The sequence below is a fragment of the Nyctibius grandis genome, chromosome 5 (assembly GCF_013368605.1).
Source record: "Nyctibius grandis isolate bNycGra1 chromosome 5, bNycGra1.pri, whole genome shotgun sequence".
Lineage (NCBI taxonomy): Eukaryota > Metazoa > Chordata > Aves > Nyctibiiformes > Nyctibiidae > Nyctibius > Nyctibius grandis.
Genome location: NC_090662.1, coordinates 71015606 through 71041321, shown reverse-complemented (window position 1 = coordinate 71041321; position 25716 = coordinate 71015606). Strand labels below are relative to the sequence as shown.

The window sequence follows — 25716 nt, the reverse complement described above, 5'->3', positions numbered from 1 at the left end:
AATTGAAGGGAAATAAAATCATGAAATTAGTAGCAGAAAGATTTTTATGTGACCATAGCCAGGAAACTAGGTAAAAGCCTATGCTCTTAAAAATAAGAATTGATTTTCACTTCCAGAAATAGAAGTTATTTGCAATCAAGACAGGGAAAAATTCCCTAACTGCCTCTGCAGATATTCTTTGGTTCTCCTTTACTGGAAACACCAGTAATATTCAACTCTTCTCTAACATTATGGTATTTTGCTATTAAGGGCTTAAGAGGAGCTTGTTTTGTTTGAACTATTCAATTTGACACTGATAGCTTCTGTGCAAGCCTTCTGCAGGACATGTAGTTCCAGCAAGAAGTTTCAGCAAGACCTACAGAAACCAAGCAAACTTCCAGAGCTGGAAGAAAATGGCCAGAAGAAGAAAGAGAGAAGAAATGAATAAGATGTGCACCACAGACTGCAGTAAGGCTTACAGGGGAACAGCCAGCTCAATCCACCACTTCAAAAATTGCTATAGAAATACAATTTTAAAAGTGCTTACAATTTCTTTACCAAAGACCCCATATAACATGCTACTGAACTATAATATTCTTTAAGTAATACAAGTGATCGTATATTACAGCTTTCTGAACTTTACATGTGCTTACACGAGGCTGTGAATCTGGAGGGATTTCATTACACCTCCCACATTGTTAGTCCTGTTAGGGCTTAGTGAAGTGATTCTATTCTCAGAGTAGTTGACAACAACAATAAATTATATATGACCACGTGTAACATTATGATCACAGAAGATCTTCCAAGAAAAACAAGGTCAACTAGCTTATCAAATGACACGCTTTATCATGTTGGGTTTGGCTGCTCCATTACACATGTTGAAAAATGTACCAAAACGCAAGTAGGCAAAGAGCATCCTTCCATCACTGCTAACTGCAATACTTTCTTTTCAGAAGGAATGGGGCACAAAAGAAGGCACAGAAATCAAGTAAAGAAACTGAGTCAGGGGAACAGGGTCTGCTTTCACAAAAAAAAAAAAAAGAAAATTAAACTCCTTACTCCTCTTAGTTTATCTATGTTTAAAACAAGCTCTTCACCATTTGCTCTCATGCCAACACTGTGAAGACCAAAATCCAAGCTAAAGATGATGCCACCTATGAATGAAGCATAGCTTTTTTCAGAGTTCTCCTTACTGCAAGTACAAAAGGAAAGAACTTTCTCTAGCTCCTCTCTCTGCCAGTGCCTTCATCCAAGTTTGACCAAAGCTCTGTAATCTATGCACTAAATTTCTATCTTGCATCTTGACACTGGGAAGCCATGAAATTTCTTCAAGCCTCAAATATATAATGAAGCAATTTCAGTCTACATGCACCAGGGTAGTTAATGACACTTGGCACTACCTTTTATAATACATTTGCAAAAGCTACTATTACACAATGCCAATTGCAAAATGCAACACAGTAAAATGTAAAAAAATCTTAGTAATTAGTGGCTTAGCTTCATAATTATCTTTTCTGGACAGCAAATGGAAGTGCAAGAACCAAGCATTGCTGCTTAAAAGGGATTCATCATTAGGAAGCAGCCCAAACGGCCAAAAATACAGCACATTTGTCATGGCCCATTTTCAAGCTTCTAAACAGAGAAGTTGTAAGAATGAACACATGTCTTCAGAATATGCATGTTATCAGAAGGCCCAGCAGGACAGCAGAAATCCAGGCATCAAGCCATCTTTCGTGAACCTGAGCCAGAAGGAGACTTGTCTCTTCCACCTGCCAGGAGAGACAAACAGCAGGATAAGCATCTGCCTTGCCTGAAGTTCAGCATTCTACTACGCCCCAGCTGTATCAAGTGCCCACAGGACTGAACAAGCAAAACAGAGTTTTATGTCATTTACATAGTTTCATAATGGCAAAGAATGGCTTCAGGACCATTCCTTTGCTAGCAAAAGATTCATTATTTCAGCACCCTTCTGTCTGCACAAGGGAGCCTGGATCCGATTCTCCTTAGTGCTTCGTGCTTCGAGATCCATCCTTGCTTGCTCAGCAGCACACAACAGTCCTCCCTAGAAATCACGGACTCTGCTTGCTCCCTCAATGGTATATCAAGCCTGGAGGGCTAAACATGCAACACATGGCTGTGCAATGCACGACTCCCAGGCAAGCCTGTTTTTAACAAGCTGTGTGTGGTCTTCATAATTTGCAGGACCTTTTCTTGCTAATAAACTTCCTTCTAACACAGGATAAAAAGATCTAAGAATCTTTTGTATTTTAAACCAAGCTGAAAGTATTTCAAAGGGAAATCACTAGGTCTTTCCTTTACTGGTTTGCTGTGCTCCTTTATGAGAGGATCAAGTTGCTTTCTATTACATCAATACAGTTCCTGGACAAACTGCAAATAATTAGCCATTTCCTTCTAGTTGCAAAGTTGGAACCAACTCTGTTTTCCTATGTAAGACTGGGATTTTATACACAACTCTGAGAAAACTAGGATTTCTAACTATTTAAACTCCTATCAAATAAATCCCCCTGTTCAGCTTCTAAAAAAATAAAATCACTTATTGAATTTTTTTGGACACAAGTTAGGTTTTCCTTTCACCCCAGTTTCCACAGAAGAATTTTTAGTATGAGAGTAAGCGTAAGTCATGCAGAAGTCTCATCCAAATTTCAGCTGTCAGAGAAAAGGTGGAAAGCAGTAAGGAACCAATGCTTCTACAAATGGCTTTTCAGTTTGAAGTTATTGTAGAAAACATTTAGAAATAAATAAATACGATATACTGTGGCACATGGGCATTATGGGCACACATCCACCAGATACGCAGCATCTACAGTGACATACTGGATTTATGTGCAGTCTTACAACGAGTTCTGAGCTCTCCTTGCCTGGATAATTTTTAATATTCCAAGTTTCTAATCAGTTTTAAATAGAATCACAGAATTGGTTTGGTTGGAAAGGACCTTTAAGATCATCAAATCCAACTGTTAACCTAGCACTGCCAAGTCCACCACTAAACCATGTTCCTAAAATAGCTTCCATATTTTTAACAACATGGAAGAACAGTTACTTATCTTACCATAGCTGCTTTTCCTCCCCAAGATGTATTACTCCCATGGATTCCATCTCATGTTCACAAGCGCTACTCAAGAAACACTGCATTCTTTTGGCAAACACCATTGGCTCCAGCCTGAGAGCATCCAGATACGCACAACCCTACTGCTGGCAGAGCATAATCCATGGGTACTAAGACTTCACAGGAGCAGAAGGACAGCGGAGTGTGAGATTTTATGTGGACAAAGCATCTTGAAGAGCCACTGTTACCAGTAAGTCAGAGATTTCCTGCATGGCTGACAAAGAAATGGCAGTAAAATTCACCTGGCCCTTCACACCTGGAGGTGGATTTACTTTGATCTTCACCAGTTTCTCTAGGATCTGTGACTCTTCCAACTGATTTGAATTTAAGCCTAAAACTGCCTCTTGCTGGAAAGCAATCTAACTGTAAACCAAAGCAGCTGTGAATGATGGCTGGTGAGAAAAAGGACTGCACAAATCAGGGTACCCACTGCTGTCTTCACTGATGAAGACATTAATTCTGCAGGGGTGGACCCAAGGAAGGGTTTCAAGAATGCCAGATTTTGTTTGCATTTCTGTCTTTTCCTTTCCTGTTCAGTTAGGCCTCTGAATATCTGGCTGCTGTTCAGATGATGACCCTTGCTACCCTTACGAAAACAAATGGTCTTCTAGAAGCAGTGCTGTCCTGAGGGAAAGGGAGGAAGTCCCTTACATCACATCACAGTGCCTGACAAGCAGTACTATAGCAAAAGCCCTACACCTGGAAGCCACATATTGAGGAAATAGCACTGAAGGACAAGTGATTTTTAGATTTAAGTAATATTACAGATATTTATTTCACTGCTGGTAGCAGCAGATCAAAGAGATACATTTTAATCTTCCACTGCCCTTCAAGTGCAGAGACTGAGCAGAATCTAGCACGACGATCTCTGTGTTTCATTTTCATACGCTCGGTCAACTTTTGTCTCAGCTCTGAAGAATTTAGTTCAACAGTAGTTGAAGTAGCTGATGCTTTTTGAAAAGCAACACAGAAGAACTGAAAGTTAAGCTGTAGCTCACAGGAGTACTTGAGGTTGGAGCCTAGTCAGATCTGCAGCATTTCTCCCTCCTGGATCTGACTAGTTTCTCACTGAATGCTCTAGGATGAGCTGTTTAAGGTTATAAATCTCTTTCATTTTTTATTTCTTTTGAAAAAGGAATGACAAGTTTACCACCTATAGGGAATATTTTCTTTCATACCGTCTCTGTATGTGTTCAGTGTTTGATATGCAGTAGAAAGAATGACAGCACAAAGAGCTGAATCTCAAGAACTTTGCTTCAGCCATAAAAAAACAAATCGGTACATGGAAATCCTAAAAAGTCTTGCTCTTTTCTAAAGTCGGTAGATATAAAAATAATTTAGTAATTAACAACTATATTCCCACAAGGTGTGGGACAGGTAGACTTAAAGGTGCCCTTTTTCAGCCACTAGCACTCCAAAGAAATGAGGGACATTGGGTCCTTTATGCTTTCTTTGTCACCAACTCAAGTAACCCCTCTAATTGAGAAGATGTGTATTTATGTTAAGATACAAAACCTAGACATTTTGTAAACACAGCAGGCAGAAGTCAGAATGCTTGTCATAATATGAACTGTCCAGTTTTGTTATAACAAATAAGAGATTTTGTTCCCCACTTCTTATCCGCTTAATTTAGTACTTTCATTTTTTTTTTCTTCAGGGAGAGACTGCTATGGTAACACCTTCAAATACAGACACGAATGAGGAATCTGCACAAAGCCTGTACACACCCAAGCAGGCAATTTCTCTTGTATCTCCAAGTGGTTTTCATTCTAGTAAAAGAGACAAAATTAACGTACAGACCTGAAATAAAGTAGTGTATGCTGCAGTTCTACAAACTACTGTACTTTCATCCTCATCCCACTAAACCGTGTACTTGTGACAGAGGAGGGAGGAAAACAATTCTTACTGTGTACATTTGGTATGTGTTTTAAAAATACTACAAAGGACGTGCTGAGAGCAAAACCCACATATACCAGTTGGTCATTGATTGACTGGGAGTCACTACTTTATTATAGTTATGAAAAAGGTAATGCAGTGCTATAACGCACCACACAGTTCCAAATTCAAGATGGACACTGAGGCAATAATGCAGCTATAACAAGCTGGCACATAATTCTGTTCAAGCAAGATTAACTCAAATAATATTTGGTACGGAGAAAAGCTATTTGGATGACTGGGGAGTGGAGAAACCATCTTATAAGAAGTCCCCTAGAGACTTGTTTAGAATTGGAAAGACAAGACTCTACCAATAAAAAACAAGTAGGAAAAGAATGACAACCTATAATAAGTTACGCATCTATGGGTCAGGAGCTGCCTGTCTCAGCCCATGCTCATTCATGGCATGACTCCTAACACGCTGACGCTTTACTTAGTCTGTTGGCACAGACTATGAACAGAAAAGTCAGTTTTAAGCCTATCCATACCCCTGCAGTCAGATGTCAGCTTCCAATGACAAAATGAACTCATAGCAGGAAGGAGAGAGGTAGCTGTTAACTACGTTTGACTGTCTGCTTTGCCCTTAAGTGGATTTGAATTTCACAGTCAGACACCACATCTCAGCTGAGAGGCAAGCACTAACTGTCAAGCATTGGCCTTCACATCTGCCCAGCATCAAGTGCATGCTTAACTATCTGATGACAGGCTTTGTCCACCTTCATTTACTTTACAAATGTTCAGCTCCTGCCCAAGTGCATAGTAGAGCAGTGTACCCACATGTTCAAGGGAGGTTGGAATGAAGTTCAAGTTCAGGAGTATGCTAAACAGTCAGTACATCAATGGCATAATGATAAACATGCAAGTTGATCATGAACAACTCACAGGGATTAAAATCAGTATGGGATTCATTGGATAGAATAATGTTTTTTTAACATTAAATGGAGCAGTTAAAAATACTTTATAAAATACGGAACAGAAAATACGTATACAGTGTTTCAGAAAAAAAGTTAACATCCCGCTGAAATCCTGCTGGTCAGCTCTGAATATTACCCTCAATGCATGCTGGACCATCTCTTGGAGAAGCAGATATTTCGTAATTAAGGAACTTAAAAGAATTCTGAAATACGATACGTATTGTACCCTTGTATCCTCACAACACAGAAAATTCAGCACGTAGCTCAACAAACCTGGAAAAGTTACATGGACATAGGTCACCTTGACCGGCATCACAGCAATTAGACCTGGTGTGGATTACTGTTATTTAGACTAACCAAGGAATGAGAACGCTTTCATCAACACGACTAGGGATACAAACAGAAGTGAACAAAAAAGTCAAAACCATGGACTTTTTAAAAGAAAAAACTACAAACTTGCCCAAGAAAACAGTCTGTGTCATTCATCCACTGATTTATGAACTGTGCAGTGATGGGCTCAGGATTGTGTGGAAATCTGATGTTCTCTAAGGTGTGCAGAAGTAGGTCAGGATTGTAGTAGAGTGCAGCTATGGCAACCTGAAGACACATGGTACGAAGCTCGCTTGTTTTAACTCCTCTAGTTAACCGCTCCAGAACAGCCTCCACAAAGAGTGGAATACACTGGGCATATAAATATAAAGGAGAAGAAAAGAAAAAAAAAAAGAAAACAGGCATTATACATGTTGCCAGATTATACAAAAGTTTAAAATACTTTTATCAGAATTGATCTCCAGAGTTAACTGAAGTCCAGGTATAACCTAGGAATGCATTCTATTCATTTCCTAGTATAAAAGCATTTTAAGCCTCTGATTACATGCTTATAAATCTTCCTCAAAACAGCTATTCTCTGAGCTAAGAATTGCCAGTGTTATTCTCAGCACAGAGGAGAATATGTGGGGCGCCATTCGGTGGAATTTGTTCTGGCGTGTATAAAAGGTTTAGAAAAGAACTCAAAGACATTCTCATCTTTGAACAAAGATATGCAACAATCTCAAAACTAACAGGCATTAAAAATGAAATTACCTAAATCTGCAAGAAAAAGAAAATAAAGTTTTTCCTAATAAATGCAAAGTGATGTTAAATTTCTTATAAAAGTTTGAAATGAGTGAGTTTATTCAAATAAGAGCAAGTATGCACAAATTTCTACACAACGAAATAAACACCTACATATATTTCAGGGTGCAGGTTTATGCTTTATAATAATTTGGGAAGCATTATGAATGTTTTCGTTTATGAGCTTCAGTTCAGTGTGCAACCATTTTAATTCACAGAGTTGTGGAGCTCAAATAAGCCTTCCATCACACACTTATTTCAATGCAAATGCATACAATTCACTCTAATCCCTTCCAGACTTTTAAAAATAAAATCTCTCAGGGAACATTTTTGTCTTCAATTACTTCAGATTTACATTAGTAAAGTTATATTGGTTTCAGTGAAATTAACTGAAAATTTGTCACTGAAGTCCATGGATTGCACTGTAGCAACACCAAACATGATATGTTAAAGTAATTTAGGCTGGACCGTTATGTAAAACATGAGACCAGAATTTAGCCCTAAATAGGAAAAAGACTACTATCTGAAAGTGTGTTCTAAGAACCTCTGGGAAATTGTAATTATGTTTTTCCAAGCAATCACAATCCAGCCACAATAAAAATTCTTCATTTCTACACGCAATGAGTAATTCAAAATATTAAAAAGAACCAAGTTCATATTGCTTGGAGAAACAACTTCAGTAGTTGGATACGTACAGTCAACCTCTCAGCCACAATAGTTTTAACATAAGTGTTTTGCATCAAAAGGGAAAACCTTTTAGGAGAAAGCAAAAAAAAGACAATCCTGCACATTCTTACAAACTCTCCTGGGCTCATGTACTCCTTTCTGTATTTCTCCCCATTTCTACACTTTACATTTCTCTCAAATTCTCTAATTCCAACTGCTTTTCTCAGGAATCATACATGTATCATTGGAAAACAGTAAAAGAGAAAACCTGTTCAATATGTATCACCTGGTCAATACCCCGTCCTTTGCACTGAAGAACTATTACTTCTAGGAGTTTGGCTGCATGGCATTCTGCATCTTCTCCTGCATCTCCTGTTAATACCTAACAACCAGAATGACAATTTAGTTTATCAGTATTAATCACTGACAACTTTGAAAGCAAGTGCTCCTGTACCTGCATACATGAAAAAAAATCTACATGGCATATATATATATCTATTCATGCTACATTTTGTGAGGAATTAAGACATATAAAAAATCATCTCTACAGGACATAAACAGGGATAAGTGGCTAACAATTAATTTAAAAATTTAGAAGAAATTGCCATAGTTCTTTATGAATGTTAGTATTCTTTATATGTCATCACTTTCCCTTTTTTAAAGGAAATGTTACGTATAAGAATCATTGATGTTTTCCACATTCTGTTTCCCTTTTTTGACTTAAATTTTAACAGACACTAGCAGATTAGCAGCCTGGCAAAGTGAAGTCTTATCTCTAGTCTAGTTTCTGATTAAAACTAAGATGTATGCAATCACTCTATGTATATGCACATACATGTGAAACTAACTGTTTCTTCTCAGTACATTTCAACCCTATGGTCAGTGTCAATCAAACCTGACAAAGAAGCAGAATTCTCAAATACATTAAATTTCTATAAGCGCCTAACACTCTATAATGCCCAAAATCACAGAAAGGCTGCAGCATGATCTCATACTTCACTATACATGAGAGAACCAGCATAAAAGAGAAACATTATAAATGTAGGAAGAGCTTCAAATGAGTTCACACCTTAGCTGACAGCTAGAGAATCCAGTCGCAAGATACACACAACCCAAGGTAATCAGGCTTCATTAATTCCTCTACTTACCAAAATCGCTGTTCAAAGAAGAAAGTCAAGACGAACTGCAACTTTCTCCCACACAGATTTATGCAGGTAATTTTTTAAAAAATGTGTCACTTAAAAAGTGTGAAGGTGCTATGTGTACTCAGAATGGAGCCAAGACCAAATTTCATTTTGTTCTGAAATGACTGGCCACCACCTGGCATGTTCAGGTCACTCTGCTAATCTGATTGTTAAGTATCAGTGATAAGCACAACAGTAAAATCAGAAGCCTTACCTTTTTACACATAGCATAAATGATTTCTAAATGCTTTGGGTTAGACAGTAAAGTATCAGTGTCAATGGTCACATAATTATGCAAGAGAGGCATCATATCTGCAGAAGAGGGACAGCAAAAGAGGAAAAAATGACAAACTAATCCATGCAAGTGCTAACCCGTGAGGCTGTAGTCCTATAACGGAATTCATTAGCTCAGATTCCTGAATATGGTTGGAAATTCAAACTCCACAAAAGTCTACTCTAGCAGAATTCTTCATAAAGTGCACCACGCAGGGTGCATTCTCAGAAGATGAAATAGACTAGGACTAATTTTAATTAAGTAATTTGTAGTTTCACATTAACTTTGTATATTTCAGCTTTCTTTGAGTTCAGGACCTCCTACAATAACTGATGACACTAACAGATTTGAACACACTTCTCCTACTTAAATACTGTTAGTATTCTAACAGTATTTATACTCCCACACTACACTCCCCTGTTATACTCCCACACTAAACTGATGGTCAGGGCATGACTCAAATACATGATCATTTTAAACCAAGACACTAAATGGAAGTGATCCTTATTAAGGTGGGTTTTAGAAATTAATTCCCAAACAGTGGAAACATCAATAGAATAGAGGTGATCATACCTGCAAAGTATTCAAAGCAATCCTGCTGGAAAACCTCATATAGAACACCTAAAAGCTGCCACATTTGAGGTGAAATCATCTGGCATGTCAAGCTGTAGGCCAAGGAAAGAATTTCTTCATAAAACTCTGGAAAGGAGAAACAATTTGAAGTAGGGTGCTTTAAAAAACAAATTTAGCTTGCAAATACCTTGAAAGCTGAAACCAAGCCTCGAGTCATATAACAACTAGAAAACAGCAATTAGTAACTACATCAATACGTAGAAAAATAATACAAATTGGAAAATACTCTTTTAGATGGGCCTTATGTTGGCTACAGCTACAACAATACACATAGTTTTTCATTATAAATACACACCAGAAAAATATATTACTAGCACATCAAAGACATTGCTTCTAAACAATTTACTGAAAAATATTTTTATTTTCTCAACCTTTGTTTTTTCTTAAAGGCCTTATCACAAAACTGTGTAGCTCTTTAGTGCAGGGTACTGACAAAGCAGTAATTTAATTGCAGACCATGTCCATAAAAATACTAATGCAGACGTTGTCCTTTAACACAGCTAGCTAAAACTATAATCAGAACTGCATCTTCTGCTTTTGAGTCTGACCTCCAAAGCACAATAACGAGCCTGACTAATGTACAAGAGGAGATCAGGAGAAACAAATCGTAACTGAAAAGTAACATCATTTTTTCTTTAAAGAAGCACACAAAAAAAAGACAAAGTTCTGTTCATGAAGATAGTATTGTTTGCAATAATTAATTTAAGAATTTTAAACGTAAAAACGTCATGTTTTTTCTAAAAATTATCTCTAAAACATACCTATAACATGTTTCTGCAAAACGAGGCCAATGATCTGTAAACAAATGCTCTCAAGCTGTTGAGTTATCTGAAATGAAAACATAGAGCAGTTTATTTAAAAACTTAGAAATACAGTAATTTAATCAATGTATTTGACTAATTCAGTTTGAGTAGTTGTTCAAAGCAAAAAGGCTTTTATCACTTTTTAAATGCTGCATTAATGATCACAATATTATGAAATAAGGTCTCACTGATGTAAGTACTCAAATTTTCAATAAACAGTATTGCTTTAAAATTTGTCACAGCATTTTTCTTTATTTAAAAAAAATCTTATTTTATGGCTATTCTATAGATACAATTTTTGATAGGATCTGTTGTCCTGTCTGGATATAAAGTAACACTGTGCTCAAAGTGTTTGAGATAAAGCCTCTGTCCAAAATCTTTGAAATAGAATGGGTTAAAAGGAAGAAAGGAAGAGATGCTTTTGCCTAAGGTCTACGGAGCTTCCCAGAACAGGCTCAGCAAGAGGAACACATGCAGAAACTGGGAGCATACAACTATGTTGAAGTCAGGATTCAGCCTTGCCATGTTGGACAGAGGGACCACAATTAAACTAAATTAAAAGGAGTACTATATGGCCACATTATAAGTCTAATTAAAACCAGCAAATACAGACAGTTCACGTTATTACCACAGGTCATTCATTACAGACATAATCTTGCAGCATGTCAGGCTTTCTGGGCTTGTTCTAGCAAAGGGATTAAGTATGTGACCGCAGATTCATCCACTTACCTTCAGACACTTGACTCAAAAGTTATCATCCCCTAAACTCTCTCCACACTTAATGGTGAAAGGGAAAAGAATTTCTAAGGAGTTTTCAGCCTCATATATCATTTTTATATCATTTCTATCACTTCTAAAATTATTTAAGATCCTGAGATGAAGAGCACAACAGAAAAACAAGCTGCTAAATTTACACCAAAAATACCCCAATCCCAAAGGTTTTCCTGGGCTAAAACCTGAAGATCCACTTCAGATTAGCATTCCTGATGCTCAGCTTAGCTATCAGATTTCATTTTAGCTTTCAAAAGATGCAAGGGGTTCTTGTAAAGGAATGAAAGATGTTTTGAAATCCAAAGGAACACAACAGTCTTAAAATAAAATAATTAGTATTTTAATTGATGTATTTTTAAAATTATAAGCTTCATAAAAAGATTTCACATTTGCAATGAAACATTCTCATTGTAAATCAAGGAAGCAAAACAATCAATGACAATGCACTTTTATGCCAACTGAGCTTAAAGTTACTCACTGACTTTGCCTCTCTGGTCAGTCACTGAACTCCTTCCTACGTCAATCAGCCCAGGTTGTATAAGCAGAAAGAATCTCTTTCTTCCCTGAATATGTGAAATGTAGACTTACATTGCACCACAACTGGGAGACCAGTTCCTAGGAATTCTATCCAAGAAACTGCTGAGTAAACAACAAAATATGAGTTGCCACTGTAAAAAATTAGCCTTATGCAAAATACTTCTCCCTAAAATCTGTTTTAACAGTCTGTAATACTATTATCCTATGAAGTGTTTACCAGAATAAGGGCTAAAGACTTCACCCTCAGGATATAAAGACCCCTTGAAGTTGAGAGCTAAACAATTAAGAAATCACAAGAGTAAACCGGGCTTTAAACTCAAATTTGTCAGAGATCACTTGGTACAAATTCACCATCCTGCACATTCATGTCAACTCAAGTGATGCGACATACATAAAAGCGCTTGTCATCATGAATGAAAGGCATGAAGGAACAGAAGGAGAAAAGATGTATACAAGAAAATCTCACCTCCTTGTGATCTTCCACAACTGTCAGGATAGTGTCAATTGTGTGCAAGATGCCCATGGCCATAACTGTTTTGTCCTCTACTTCCTCATATTCCTCACTCTGAAGTACTTTACCAAATATTTCAGCCTATGAAAAAAAACAACTTGAAATGCAAGTTTGCTCTTGAATGTCTAATTTGTCATGCAAAACCAAGACAGGTAATGCAACAGCAGTAATGCCTTATCTGTAAGAGCTGTCAGCGTTGAAAAATATGCTCCTTACTTTTGAAAGGGGAATATAGATTAAAAACTCCTCTTTTTCTGAGAAGTCTGGCTATGTTAAGTCATTTGAAATGTTAAATAGTTAGAGCTTGGCTCATTAAAACCAGTGACAAAATTCAGTATCTTTGAAAAACCTATAGGTTTTAAAGATGCTTCATACAGAAAAAAAAATACATTGTGAATACTATAGATGAACCTTTATCAAGATTACTTTAAACAGCATGCACTTCAAACAAAGTTCATTAAATGTTTACCAAAGTAGGCATGTGCTTCTGACAAGACTGTTATTTTACTATTGTCTCTTACCAGGTGTTGAGTCATGTCAACGGCGATAGTAGCTACTTCCTGACTGTACTCACAGATCATCTTCTGGATTACATTAGTAAGATCATCATTTTCCGTCTCTCTAACAATGTGCAAGAGCTCTTGCATCACTGGCCTTACATAAGGCTTCACATATTCCTTGGCTAAAAAAACAATTGAAGCTACGTGAAATCAACTATCCATAAACACAAATATACAGTATCTCAAAACTACTAGGTAACTGACTGCTCTTGAACAAAATAATTTTGTAACGCTTAATTGACTAAAAAAAAAACCCTCAAAAAGCCAAAAAACCTACCCAAGACACTTTTACAGCCCATAACTAGTAGACTAACAAAGTAAATAAACTTTACATTTACCACATTCAATACTGAAATGCCATCTACAACAAAAATCCACTGTTTGGAGGGAATATATGCCCTCACACATAGGCAGCATTCGTTCTTTAATATACACACTATTCCACTTCACTAAAGAAAAACAGACACAGGTGCTATTTACTTTATTAAAAGAAATATGTTGATTCTAACTTCTTTTGTGCACAGACCTGCCATAAAAACTTGCAAGTCAGAATTCTGAGATGTACACAGTAATGAGCAAGTGAAGCTGTCTTAAACATGATGAAATGTTCTGAGATCTGTCTTTAAATGGTAGAAATGTTTAGATAAATCTGCACCAACCTCCTCATCGCTCCAAAAAAAAATCAGTGTACTGATGAATCACTGTAGCATACCTTGCTCTTGGTTGCTTATTAACGTCTGAAGAGCTATGGCTGCTTCTACTTTGACAGGCATTTCCTTGTCATCAATCAGGCTCTTCTTTGCCAACTCTACTGCATTCCTCAAGTTTAGCTCATTGTGAAATTTCAAAGCACTGAATGAATGAAGTACCCAACAGGACTGCATGACAGAAAGAAAAACAAGTTAGGGACTATTGCAATTTTCAGCATTTTGTAACTGATTCAAAACCAATGCTAACTATCTCTCTATTTGCATGCATTGCTTTTTTTTTTTCCTTAATTATGGTGTGTTCATACAGTAAATGTAACACAGTTTTTGCACTCAAGCAGTTCTTTATTTTCTTTTCCCAAATTCCAATAAATTCAGTGTGCACATAATTGGCATTCATAGTTTTGGTCCTTCTGAGGGAAAAAAAATCGGAACAGAAATGGAAGAAAATTAACTTTGTTTATGACTGATATGGGCACTTGGGGATTTTCGTCATGTTACACTCAAACTGACATTATCTACTCTGTGGAAATCCTACCACAAATTTCTTCACAGCCATCCAACCACTCTAGTTATTGAGATCTGCTACCAAAAAATGGTCACAAAAGGGTCACAACCACTGCTCAAATTCTCCAGTCTGACTGAAGAGATAAACAATAATATGATGCAGACTTTCCATCAATTCATGTAACTGACAAATCATTCTTTAAATCAAAATGCTGAAAAAATTACTGTACAAGGTCGTTATTTGAAATTTTACTATGATGTACTTGCTTTATTTCTTTCATTAACATTCAGAATGAAGTCAAACTGCAAAAGAAAGAATCACAGCAAACACTGAAATTGATAAAACTGGTGAACTTACTCTAGCTCTGAGGTACCCCAGGTTAGACATGAACAATGGAAATACATGGTTCTGTAACATCAGCTCCATTTGATCCTTGAAGACACTCTTCTGTTGGTGTAAATAAAAATTAATTTTGGAGACCATTCATTTTACATACTTCATTCTAGCCAGTAATCCATTTCAACTATTAACCATGGGAAATACAATGATTTGTCTATGTAACAAAGGTATTCTCTCACGAAGAGATCTGGATCTCGTACCTTGAACTGAACAAACCTCATAAGCACAGCAAGTTCAAAGCCAGTTAAGTGAAAGAACTGTATATATAATATTCAACTCTACATTATTCATTTCAATACTGTAAACTGGAATTTTCATTGTCATTAAGGCAATTGATTCCAGTTGATTTTTTCTTAAAATTAATTAGGATCAAGAACCTGATACTTCCATTCTTCCTACAAAGGAGTACATACATACCCGAAGATAAATATAAGCTTAGTATGAAATAGATCTGAATTTGAAATAACCTGTTACGATAAGCATCAAAACTAATTATTTTACACACTACAACAATAACTCACATCTTTTTTCATGTTTATTAATGGACTAAGATAATTTCTTTGTGATAGAAATCTCCTTGGCTGGAGAAGGATATTCGAGGAAAATTATCCTTCATTAATCCAACCTTGCCAAATCCCAAGGTATTCATAGGAAGCCGGGACCACCAGCATGGAGACTTGGGACTTTCCTAGCACCTACAGCACCAGGATACTAGAAAAGATATATGCTGGGGACTGTGTTACCATTAAAGTAATGATTCAGTGGCTAAGACAGGAAGAGAGTGAAAGGGGACATTCAATACTAAATGTATTTTAGGTGATCACACTTCTACTTCACCAATGCATACATCATTTTCTCCCACCCTGATTCCCCAACCTTCAGAGAGGCAGAGGAAGAACTGAGCAGAGAAAAAACAGAGAGAAGGGAAAAGAATTTTCCCTTGTGCACACAGGTCAGAGGTTTGCACGTATTAAACTGGAGCCACTGTGGAGAGCCAGGTGGCTAAGTCAGGGTCTATGAGCTCCTGACAGTCAGCTCACCAGCCAGAAAGCACTTACACATCAAGTATTTTATGCAGAAATATACCATGGAATTTTTCGATCTCCCAAATCCCAAACACAAGAAATTCAGAGTTGAGAGGAGTCTGCAGTGTTTGGGGATTATTACTCTTTTATAAAGTATATTATAACCTCATGTTTCAAGACTGAAAATTTCAAATAGCAGAGTATACTGCAATAAATCCTTTTTTTTTCCTCAGGACACAGATAAATGGGTTTAGAAACACCCAGTCAATATGAAAGGCTCCTCAAAACATGAACAATGTCTTCCTCTTTCACTGTTATACTCCAGCACAAGGGAGGGCATTTATAACCCAACGCAATCTACAAAAATTCTGCAAAAGTCACTGATGTTTCAGGATTTCAGATCAGATCATGGATTGGTACACTGGTAAAAAATAGATGGTAAACGTTGGTAGGATGTTGCTTGTAACATGAAGACACATCCTGCACAGAGAGACAATGCACACGAAATAAACCAAATTATTTTTAAAAGGAAGCCTCCAACACAAGGCCGCTGTTCTCACGCTAAAAGTGATAACGTTTTGGCAGTTACTTTTGACATGGAGACAGGACATACTTTGGACTCCATCGTCTGCAAAAGCGTAAGGGAAACTGTAATCAATATTACATTAGAGAGCAACAGTGTGGATTAAATATGTATTCAAATTCCAGAAAAATACTCAAAATTCTGAAGACACTGTCTATAAAAAAATGGAGGAAGGATAGAAACTCTGTGCTCTTTCCAGTTATTTTCAAAACTCCCAACAGACTGATGGGAGTTGATGAAATAAGACTTAGAGCCACACACTGCAAGGTAAGGAAGCTGGAAAGCTAGACAAAACATTCCTGCAACATGTTAAGTAAACACTTTTCTGGAACCAGAAGAATCCCACAATAGTGCAGGATGTTGGGAGGTTTGCTAAAGAATCATAGGCAATGTTATTGATGGATGCTTGTTTGCTTTTTTAACACCCTGCTATTTTACTAGTAAAGCAGAAGAGGACCAAGGGACTGTTCTGTAGCAAACAAACAGAGCTTTGGAGAAACTTCACAAGAAAAATCTCTGTATAAAATGAGGAACTAAAAAACAGGAAAGAATGTTAATATTTTTAAAGAAATAACCCCTCAGATTCTTATTGCACATTGCAATCTCTCTATAGATTTTATAAATATGCCTAAGGGCTAGCCATACTTTATAAGCTAAGACTTTTTTATTAGAAACAGCAGTTGATATAAGAATTACAAACCTTTTTCACTTCTTTACCCACTTACCTTCAGTAAAATATCTGCTAGGGATCCTATAACATGCAAAGCTCCATCTTTTTTCCTTGGATCAATGTTTGGCTCTGTCAGAATCTGGTAGCAATATGCCATCATTTTTGGTAATACCTATGCAAGACAGAAAACACACAATCTCCTTTTGTCAAATCATTTTAATAACAGTGCTTTAAGTTTAAAAATTCATATAACATTTTTAAGTAGAAATTTTATCTTGGCCAAAGCAACTGTGAGGTACTATGTGTAGCATCTTTCCACAGTTAAAAATTTAGAAGGTTCATTTTTCAACTTTTCAGCCAAACTTGTCAAAATTAAATTAATCTCCTTTAAATTTCACATTAGTAATAGTAATTAAGGTATTTTTATTGCTGTCTTGAGGCAAATCAAAAAAGGTGATGAAAAGGCAAGAGGCTCAAACAACACTTCACCTGTTTTTTTTCCCCTTAACTTCTCTTCCAGCTTGTCTTACACATATATCATAGAATCATAGAATAGTTTGGGTTGGAAGGGACCTTAAAGATCATCTAGTTCCAACACCCCTGCCACAGGCAGGGACACCTTTCCACTAGACCAGGTTGCTCAAAGCCCCATCCAGCCTGGCCTTGAACACTGCCAGGGAAGGGGCATCCACAGCTTCTCTGGGCAACCTGTTCCAGTGTCTCACCACCCTCACTGTAAAGAATTTCTTCCTAATAGCTAATCTAAATCTACCCTCTTTCCGTTTAAAACTGTTCCCCCTCGTCCTGTCACTACACGCCCTTGTAAAAAGCCCCTCTCCCGCTTTCCTGTAGGCCCCTTCAGGTACTAGAAGGTCTCCCCGGAGCCTACACACATATACATACATGTATGTGTGTACATATATGTATGAACATATACATATTTAAGAACAGCTTGGACTAAAACCTCATAAACTTATTTTAATCTATTGATTCTGGCAGGAGCTTCTAAAGTTGACTGGACTTTGAAAGGTTTCTTGGCAAAACCAATTGTTTAATGTCATTTCCACACCCATTATGTGCCTTTCAGATATTACGACATTTTGATGGTCCCAGCACAAATTATGAAAATAAGAAGGTCAGTGGGCAAGGACTGTTTTGACAATAAAGAAGCAGAAAGATCATAGGCTATTCCACCTGATGTAAAGACTACACTCCTATCTGAAAATCGATCCAGAAATGGAGCTCCATGTTTACTGGATGTTAAAAAGGTACCCAGAAAAAAGTTTGTCGTTTTAGCAAACTGACCTATGGTTTCCAGGGCTTGGCCAGGTACTTCTGCACAGATCACTTTTTGAAAGATCTACAGAAAAGTTATGTACTCATTTAAAGAGCAGCTGTATGAAATTGGTTTCATTCTTGCTAATTTCATTGCTGTCAACAGGATTTTAAATAGCATCAGTTAAAATTAATAAGGATCAGGTTCACTTTTCCCCCCTGCTACAGTCTAGGGAGCTCAGAACAGTCATGACAGAGACTGTTTGTAACCTTGGGAAAATACCAGTACATCTATTCCAACTCAGTTCATATCCAGTAGGTTAATTTTAAAGCTGCAAGAGGAATCCTCTTATTTATTTATACATACACACATATTTTAATTCTCCCAAAATTGATAGCACTCAGCCAGGAAAGCATTTGACTATGTATTAGCAAGCAGATTTTTCAAGAGTAGCTTCCTGTAGCATCTTCAAATCTAAGCGAAAATGACATTATCAAGGAAACTTCAAATAATTAAAAACCATTAGTTCCATACCTCTTTTCTCTTCTTCGCAGCAGTATAAAGGAGATTCTGTGCTGCTGTTGTAGTGGATGCATAATCCTCAAAGACATCTAACAAATTTTAAAAAAAAGGCAAAAAGAAAAATTTCCTTTTCTGAATGACATAATAATAACATTTTTATAAACCATCTTGTTTGTGGGGTATCACAAATTCAGGGTGAATATCTAACTTCAAAACTATTAACATGGTTGTCTTCACGGTTAAAAAGTCAGATCCAAGCTTATGTCACATAGCTTATGAAAGCATTTACTTCTTGCCTTCCAAATCTACTGACCACTCATCATTCCCTTTATTAGGAATGTGTTATTTATTCATTAATTCTTTTGAGACCATGTATGTAAGGGATGAAAAATCCTGGCTTTTTTTTTTAATTAAAACAACTATAGGAAGAACAACAATACATTCCAGTAACATGTGTATACCATATGTACACATTTTTGGCTTGATTTTATTAAAACCTCATGGGAAACTTTTTGTATGTAAAAACTACTTGGATCTGGGGTAGTTTTAAATCTGCTGAAAGTTGAAGCTTTTTAGCTTCATTCATTACAAGTAAACCTCTTTAATCATATTGAAAATATAACTTATATCTTGAAAAAAAATCTGTGCTGCCAAACATGTTCTAATCCAAACATCCCTAAACAAATTGAATTAAAGAAAAAGATCTAAAAATGTAATCTTAAAATGTGGTTAAAATTATACACTATCTTTTCCCAAGAACTTGAACATAAAACACAATTAAGAAATACTACCAGACTACTGGAATTCTTGTTCCAAACCCAAATGTGCCTCACTAAACTTCAATTTAAATGTACTTTCATGCTTTTCTTTTTTTACCTTCCACAATACAATTTAAATCTGTATTTAACTGTCTCAGCTACATATAAAAATAGGATTCTCTACTTACACAGAAAAAACTGAATTCATATACCAAAGATCAGCAACAGATTTGTACCCCAGTGATCAACACTATATCATGATTGACCTTTTCCATGACAACTCTCCAAGTTTTTTTAATTATTCTATGAACGTTTAAATTCTGTTTTCATATACGCTAATCGAAATCAACTAATTAAAAATTCCCAAATGCTACATATCTCTGTGGTGCCCGGCTTACAGGAGTTTTCCAGCTAAAATTCCTATATTTTTAAAGTACCCTTCTCTTTTTCAATGACATGACTCTTTTAAAATAAGTAATTATTCATAATAGGGTCCTATGTGATATTCCCAAGATTTTGCATTGCATCTTTTGAAAGAATACATATTGGAAAAATAATAATTGGCAAAAAATACTGAAGACATTAACAATTTTCAACAGAGAAAGAGCAAGTGAGGCCTCTTCTGGTCAAAGTGAGAGCTGCAAGAACTTGCAGGCAGCTGGCACATCTATAATGCAGGATTCTGAAACTGGCATTAAAAAGTGAGCAAACCAGTCTATTTGGGCTGCATTGAGCACATGGGAGGTAGAAAAAAAAGTTGAAAATAATTTAGTTTAAAGCTACCAGCCAAATGGCCAAAACTCACTTGATCTGCCGCCTTCTTTTAACTACAGATTGGTGAGATTTAAGAAACAAAGTTTCTTCTTCCTATTGTTCAGGACACTGGTGAAGACAGAGACATTACAGTGGCCATACTGTTAATTGGGACTATAGTGTACAGTTATCAAAAAATGAATGCTAAACACAAACATTTACCAAATTTCATGCGGATATATTCATACGGATCCTCTTGCCAGAGCTCTTCATCCTCATCTTTGTAGCACATTAGAGAGAATATGACTTCTTCTGTTATATTCTAATATTAGAGAAGACACATACACGTATGTACACATAAAATCATATTCTAATACAGCTTCGCTCCACTATGCACTAATTTACTAGACCTACTTTTCTGAAGAGTAAATTCTTTTAACCAGTGCTCTTTTATTTTGGCTAACAGAGATAAACTTACAATATACATACTTTCCTTTTGCAACCATCTCAGACAGCAGTAATTATATAATCTATATTTATAATAATACAGTACCATGCACAAAACATAACTCAAGGGACATAGTCTATAAACAGCAGAGCATCACATTCTGCAGAAGGATCTCACCAACGCAACACTTAACATGAGAATGGATTTCAGAGTCCTTCCTCTTAACCATCATGGGATTAACTAACTACAACAGGGGAGCTTACGATATGAAAAAATAAAAGCATGAAAATCACTTTTCACTTGTTCTTAGTTCACTTACAAAACATGTTCTTAAAACAGAGTTCATCATAGCTCATGTTCTCTTTGCGCTACAATCAATTATGAATTTCCAAATCTATAGACAATTCTGAACACTAGCAACTAATAAAAGCCAGAACATTATGACTGCCTGGCAGACTTCAAAAATAAAAATTAAGAACTTATGGAAAAGAATGTCTGAGTTAACAATATCTGTGATAAAAGGTAGTCATTAACACTGAAAAAAACAACCACATTCGTGTAGAAATGCTATTTTTTGTCCAGATTGATTGCTGCATGAAAGATTTATGAAACCTTCTTTTAAACTGCAAAACTGGTGGGGTTTGGGGTTTTTTTTTCATCACTCTGATGCCATGCAGTGTTTATGACTGGGTTTTATGCACTGACCTGTATGTGTGGCTTCATTTGCTTCCATGTTACAGAGTGAATAACCCCTTGGTTCAGATAATTTAACGTTTGCTGAAGAACACGTGGCGCAACATACTCTTTTTGCCTGTATTGGTCCAAGATTCTTAAGAGAACCTAAAGAAATGACAAATTGATATTTTTAATGAAGACTGAAAATTCTCTCTCATGCATAGATGTGCAGTGCACCTTTTCAGGGAATGTACACGGACAGATTAATTAGTTTTACAGCAGAGGTTCTAGTATTAGTAATCACTAATGGCTTTGATCCAAAAATCAGAGATCATTTAAATACTAAGGATTGAATGCTGCAAGCATTTATGTACATGTCTACTTTTACTACTAGCCCCACCAGGTGATCACTTGTGATTGTAAACCAAAGATATATGTCAATATTCACAGGCTCACAGTTTACACAGGCCTCAGCAAAATTTGGAATAGATAAGGAAAAGGCACAGTAAGATTTTCAAACTGGTTGGCTTCTAAATCTGTTAGTGGTGTCTGTGTTAACTTTTTAAGGACAGGCCCCTAAAGAAGACAAATTACTTTGGAAGAACAGTGATAAGAATTGAAATACTAAACTAGAAAAGAAAAATACGTTAGCACCTAAATCTGTGAATCAGAAGAGATGCAAAACCCTTAACTTTAATTACCTGTTGTAACCATCAGATAGTATCACCTAGCATGCTATCACAAACTATCACACAAAGCTTCCTTAATATAAAGGCTTGCTCTACTAAGAAAAACCTACAGTACAAAATGACTAATCTGCACTAATGGCAGATGAACTATTAAGTGTTAATAAGTATAAAGAATTGGCATGTACATGAATAACAATAAAAATCAAGGGCAATGTGTAACAAAATATTGAGTCATATATTTTCAAAAGGACAATTCTGCTTCATAATTCTTCACAACATTATAATAAATCTTATTTTGAACATAACTCCTTCATTAGGAGTACTAAGTCTGATCTTAAGTCTTTTATACGATACACTCCTTGGACAAGAATCGTCCATATCTCATATAGACTCTAGCATGATGTCAGCACTTAACAACTGATGAATAAGTAGTAAAGGCTTAGTAATGTAATATTCACAATACAATTCTTACTAACACTGCAAGGAAACATGACAAATCAGCATTTAAGAGGCAGAAATGTAAGAAATGTGCAAATTGTCCAGTCCATTTATCTTGAAAGCTAAACTGCTCCCTCTGCTACATAGTCTAATCTCTTAAGTAATCTCATAACTTCAAGTATTACAAATGACAACTGCCCATGGGAGTGTATTTTTCCACTCAGGAGTTAAACATTGCAAGGAGTTTAGAATAGATATTAGACTGTTTCCCTTTTCATTTAATGCTTACAGCCTTACCACAACCATTCCTCTCCTTAGTTCTTAACATTTACATATTTACACAGAATTAATATGCTGATGGATAAACTATTCTGTGGTCAAACTGGATGGAGAAAAGTAATTTTTTTTTGCAGACAGTACTGGTATTTTGAAACTTAGTTTAAATTTGACTTGAAGTGACAGTAACAGATTGGCACCCTGCATCAAAGACACTGGAAATTTAAACTGTAAGAAGCCTGCAGATATCATGTCAGGGATATTTCATCTGGCAGCATGCTGAGGAGCCACATATTCTGGAAATACACATTATCCAAATGCTTGCCACTTGAAAAACAGCATTACAAGGTTTTTTTCAAGGTTTACATGCCAAAGGGAAATCAAGAGCCCAGAATCATGAGCAGAAGAGCATACTGCATTCTACTGGCTTCTTAGGAGCCTCTTCGGAATAGGTAACCCAAAAGCTTGGACACCCAAGAGCTCTGGCTGAGCCAAAAGCCTGGGAACTACCGCTCCTAGTCATCTAGTATATGGCAGGCTGAACAAGAAACAGGAGGAGCTCTGCCAAAAACATGGAGCTTGGGAGCCAGCACTCTCAGGGCTTTCAGGCACCCAGTTGCTATAGCCATTCTACGAAACCAGGGAGATGCTGGGAAACTGGAAGCCCACATTCCCAGGGGCCCACAGTTAAGCTGGCAGAAAAATACAGAAAACTCTGACAGGAACTGCCTCTCTTCTATGCAACTTTATCAGAACTCAACTGTCTCCACAACACCATGTTAATCACAAATAATTAGCATTCCCCAACAAAAATAATTTCCTTGCAAACTGTGAATTTGTGTTATGCTTTCCAGGTATAAACTAACTTTTACTGCTGTCCTCCAGACATCTTCTAATCTGCTTTTATCTTCCTGAAATAAAACAGTACCATTGGATTACTGTGCCCAAGTTGTTTGCAGCAAAAGCGCTTACTAAAGACTGGCCTGAAAATACATCCTTCTATGACATAAGGCCTCTGCATCAATAGTTTTTTCTCTCAGCTATATTTAGAATGTTTATACATGATGATAATACTGTTTTAACAGTACTTGCCTTTTCTGAGGATTTTACTGCAGGGTTTTTTGATTTGCTGAAAATTTGTGTTATTATATCTCAGTTATATGGCACTAAGTTCTAAAGAACAACTCAGTCTCTAAAAGGAAAACCTGCCTGACTCTGTTAATTTTTGTTCAATGAATGAACTTTGATACAAACACACTGTTGAAAAGCAATACACTTGTTCAGTCAAAATGATCTAATTCAGAAACAAATGAACTGTACTTACCTGTTGTATGCCCACAGCATAGGTTTTTAAAAAAAACTCTGAGAATTCAAAGTATTCTTTAGTTACATTTCCAGGACTTCCATAACTTTAAAAAGAAGAGAACACAGATATTTACATTGTGAGAAGTCTGCTGTGTTGGGAAAATACAGTACTTCCTAAACCATAAAGGACGCTGAGTAGTAGTCCAATCCCAATGGAATCCTTTCCCACAGCTTCCTTCTAAGCCATTATTTCCCATATAATGCCCCACTTCCCTTTTCTTTTCTTAGATTATCATAAGGTACAATACTACAGTCAAGTAAGTATAGCTGCTTTTTTGTCACAAGCTCTGTAACTTCCATGTTTATGGATTTCTTTTCAAATCTTCCCCTGCCTTTAAATTTCAGAATATAAACACTTGTAGCCAGATGTAATAAAAGAAAAAAAAAACCACGTACTTTTCCTGTGGGGTTAGTTTCTTGCCATCTCAGAGAGTCAAATCATTTCACTAAGAGCTCAGACCAGTGGCTGTGCCAGTGCAAGGCAGAGGACAGCAGCAGGAATACCTCTTTGGTGACCATGAGCTGTTAAATCGACTAAACTGTCTTGTCTAATTGCACCTCAAGTAACATTACAGATTTGCAACCCAAATTTAGTTTTTAATCAGTTTGTTTGTTACCGTTCAAAAAGACGAGCTACAATATGCAATGCCCACTTCTTGCATTTCCACCACACCAGCTCCGGTCTATCATCTTCATCAATTTGCAAAGTCTCCTACAAATAAATACATTTATTTTAAATTAGCTGTGTGTATTGTTGAGAGAAATGATGCTTTAAATGTTCCTTGCTAAGTAAATGAATACAAATGCACAGCATTGACTAAAGCTTTTGTTCTGTTAACAGTTATATAACATTCAGGAACTTTCAAATATCTTAATTAGTCCATAAAACTGTATATGTGCAATACCTGTACAATTCTTGTACTTTAATTTTCAAAATTATGCATATTTAAAAAAACAGAAACTCTCACATATACTTGAATACAACACAGTGGCGTACACTCTGGCTTAAAAGTTAAGCATAATACTAACTCCTCCAAATATATACACCTTAGCCATATACTAATGCAAAAACTACCAAAAGAATGTTAAGGTTGTGGAATAAATTTCTAAAAAACTTAGGAAATGCCAGTTAATGTTGTACACACACAAACAAGAATTTAATTACTATTCTTCTTCTGTTCTTCGAGAAATATGGACAGATGAAAGAAAAAGAGGAACAGAGACAATGATGGGTTTGTGATGAGCTTTTGATTCTTGTTGGAGAGAAATTGGCTAAAGTATTTGGAAAATTCCAAAATATCCGAGATTGAAGTCTACATGGTGTCACCACCTCAGACAATGAAATTCTGACAGCTGACATGGTCTTCTTGTGTTTCTGTCAGAAACGCCACTCATTCCAAGGATAAGAATCTTAAATAGATGACATCTTAAAAAAAGAGCACTTAGAAAAGCTTCACGCTGACTGTTCCTCAAATGCCAACACACAAGTATCAGAGTCCTTTACAAAACTAAAACTTACTGGAGGTACATTTCTATCAATGATAGTACGGAAGATCTCCATCCACTGAGTCATAGTCTGGTTATTCACCAACTGGAGCGGCAAAGCATACTGAAATA

General features: G+C 36.4%; 1 protein-coding gene across 1 annotated transcript in view; it reads right to left on the bottom strand.

Annotated features, from left to right (window-relative positions):
- Positions 1–25716, bottom strand: part of IPO8 (importin 8) — a 51259-nt gene that overhangs the window by 10441 nt on the left and 15102 nt on the right. The window contains exons 6-21 of the mRNA XM_068400869.1: positions 25619–25708; positions 24717–24811; positions 24059–24143; positions 21362–21496; positions 20431–20530; positions 18710–18786; positions 16955–17071; positions 14580–14669; positions 13720–13885; positions 12969–13129; positions 12403–12528; positions 10587–10653; positions 9766–9891; positions 9133–9230; positions 8021–8116; positions 6416–6636 (exon numbers count right to left, since the gene is read on the bottom strand). Coding sequence (XP_068256970.1) covers positions 6416–6636; positions 8021–8116; positions 9133–9230; positions 9766–9891; positions 10587–10653; positions 12403–12528; positions 12969–13129; positions 13720–13885; positions 14580–14669; positions 16955–17071; positions 18710–18786; positions 20431–20530; positions 21362–21496; positions 24059–24143; positions 24717–24811; positions 25619–25708 — 1850 coding nt within the window. The remainder of the gene's footprint in view (positions 1–6415; positions 6637–8020; positions 8117–9132; positions 9231–9765; positions 9892–10586; positions 10654–12402; positions 12529–12968; positions 13130–13719; positions 13886–14579; positions 14670–16954; positions 17072–18709; positions 18787–20430; positions 20531–21361; positions 21497–24058; positions 24144–24716; positions 24812–25618; positions 25709–25716) is intronic.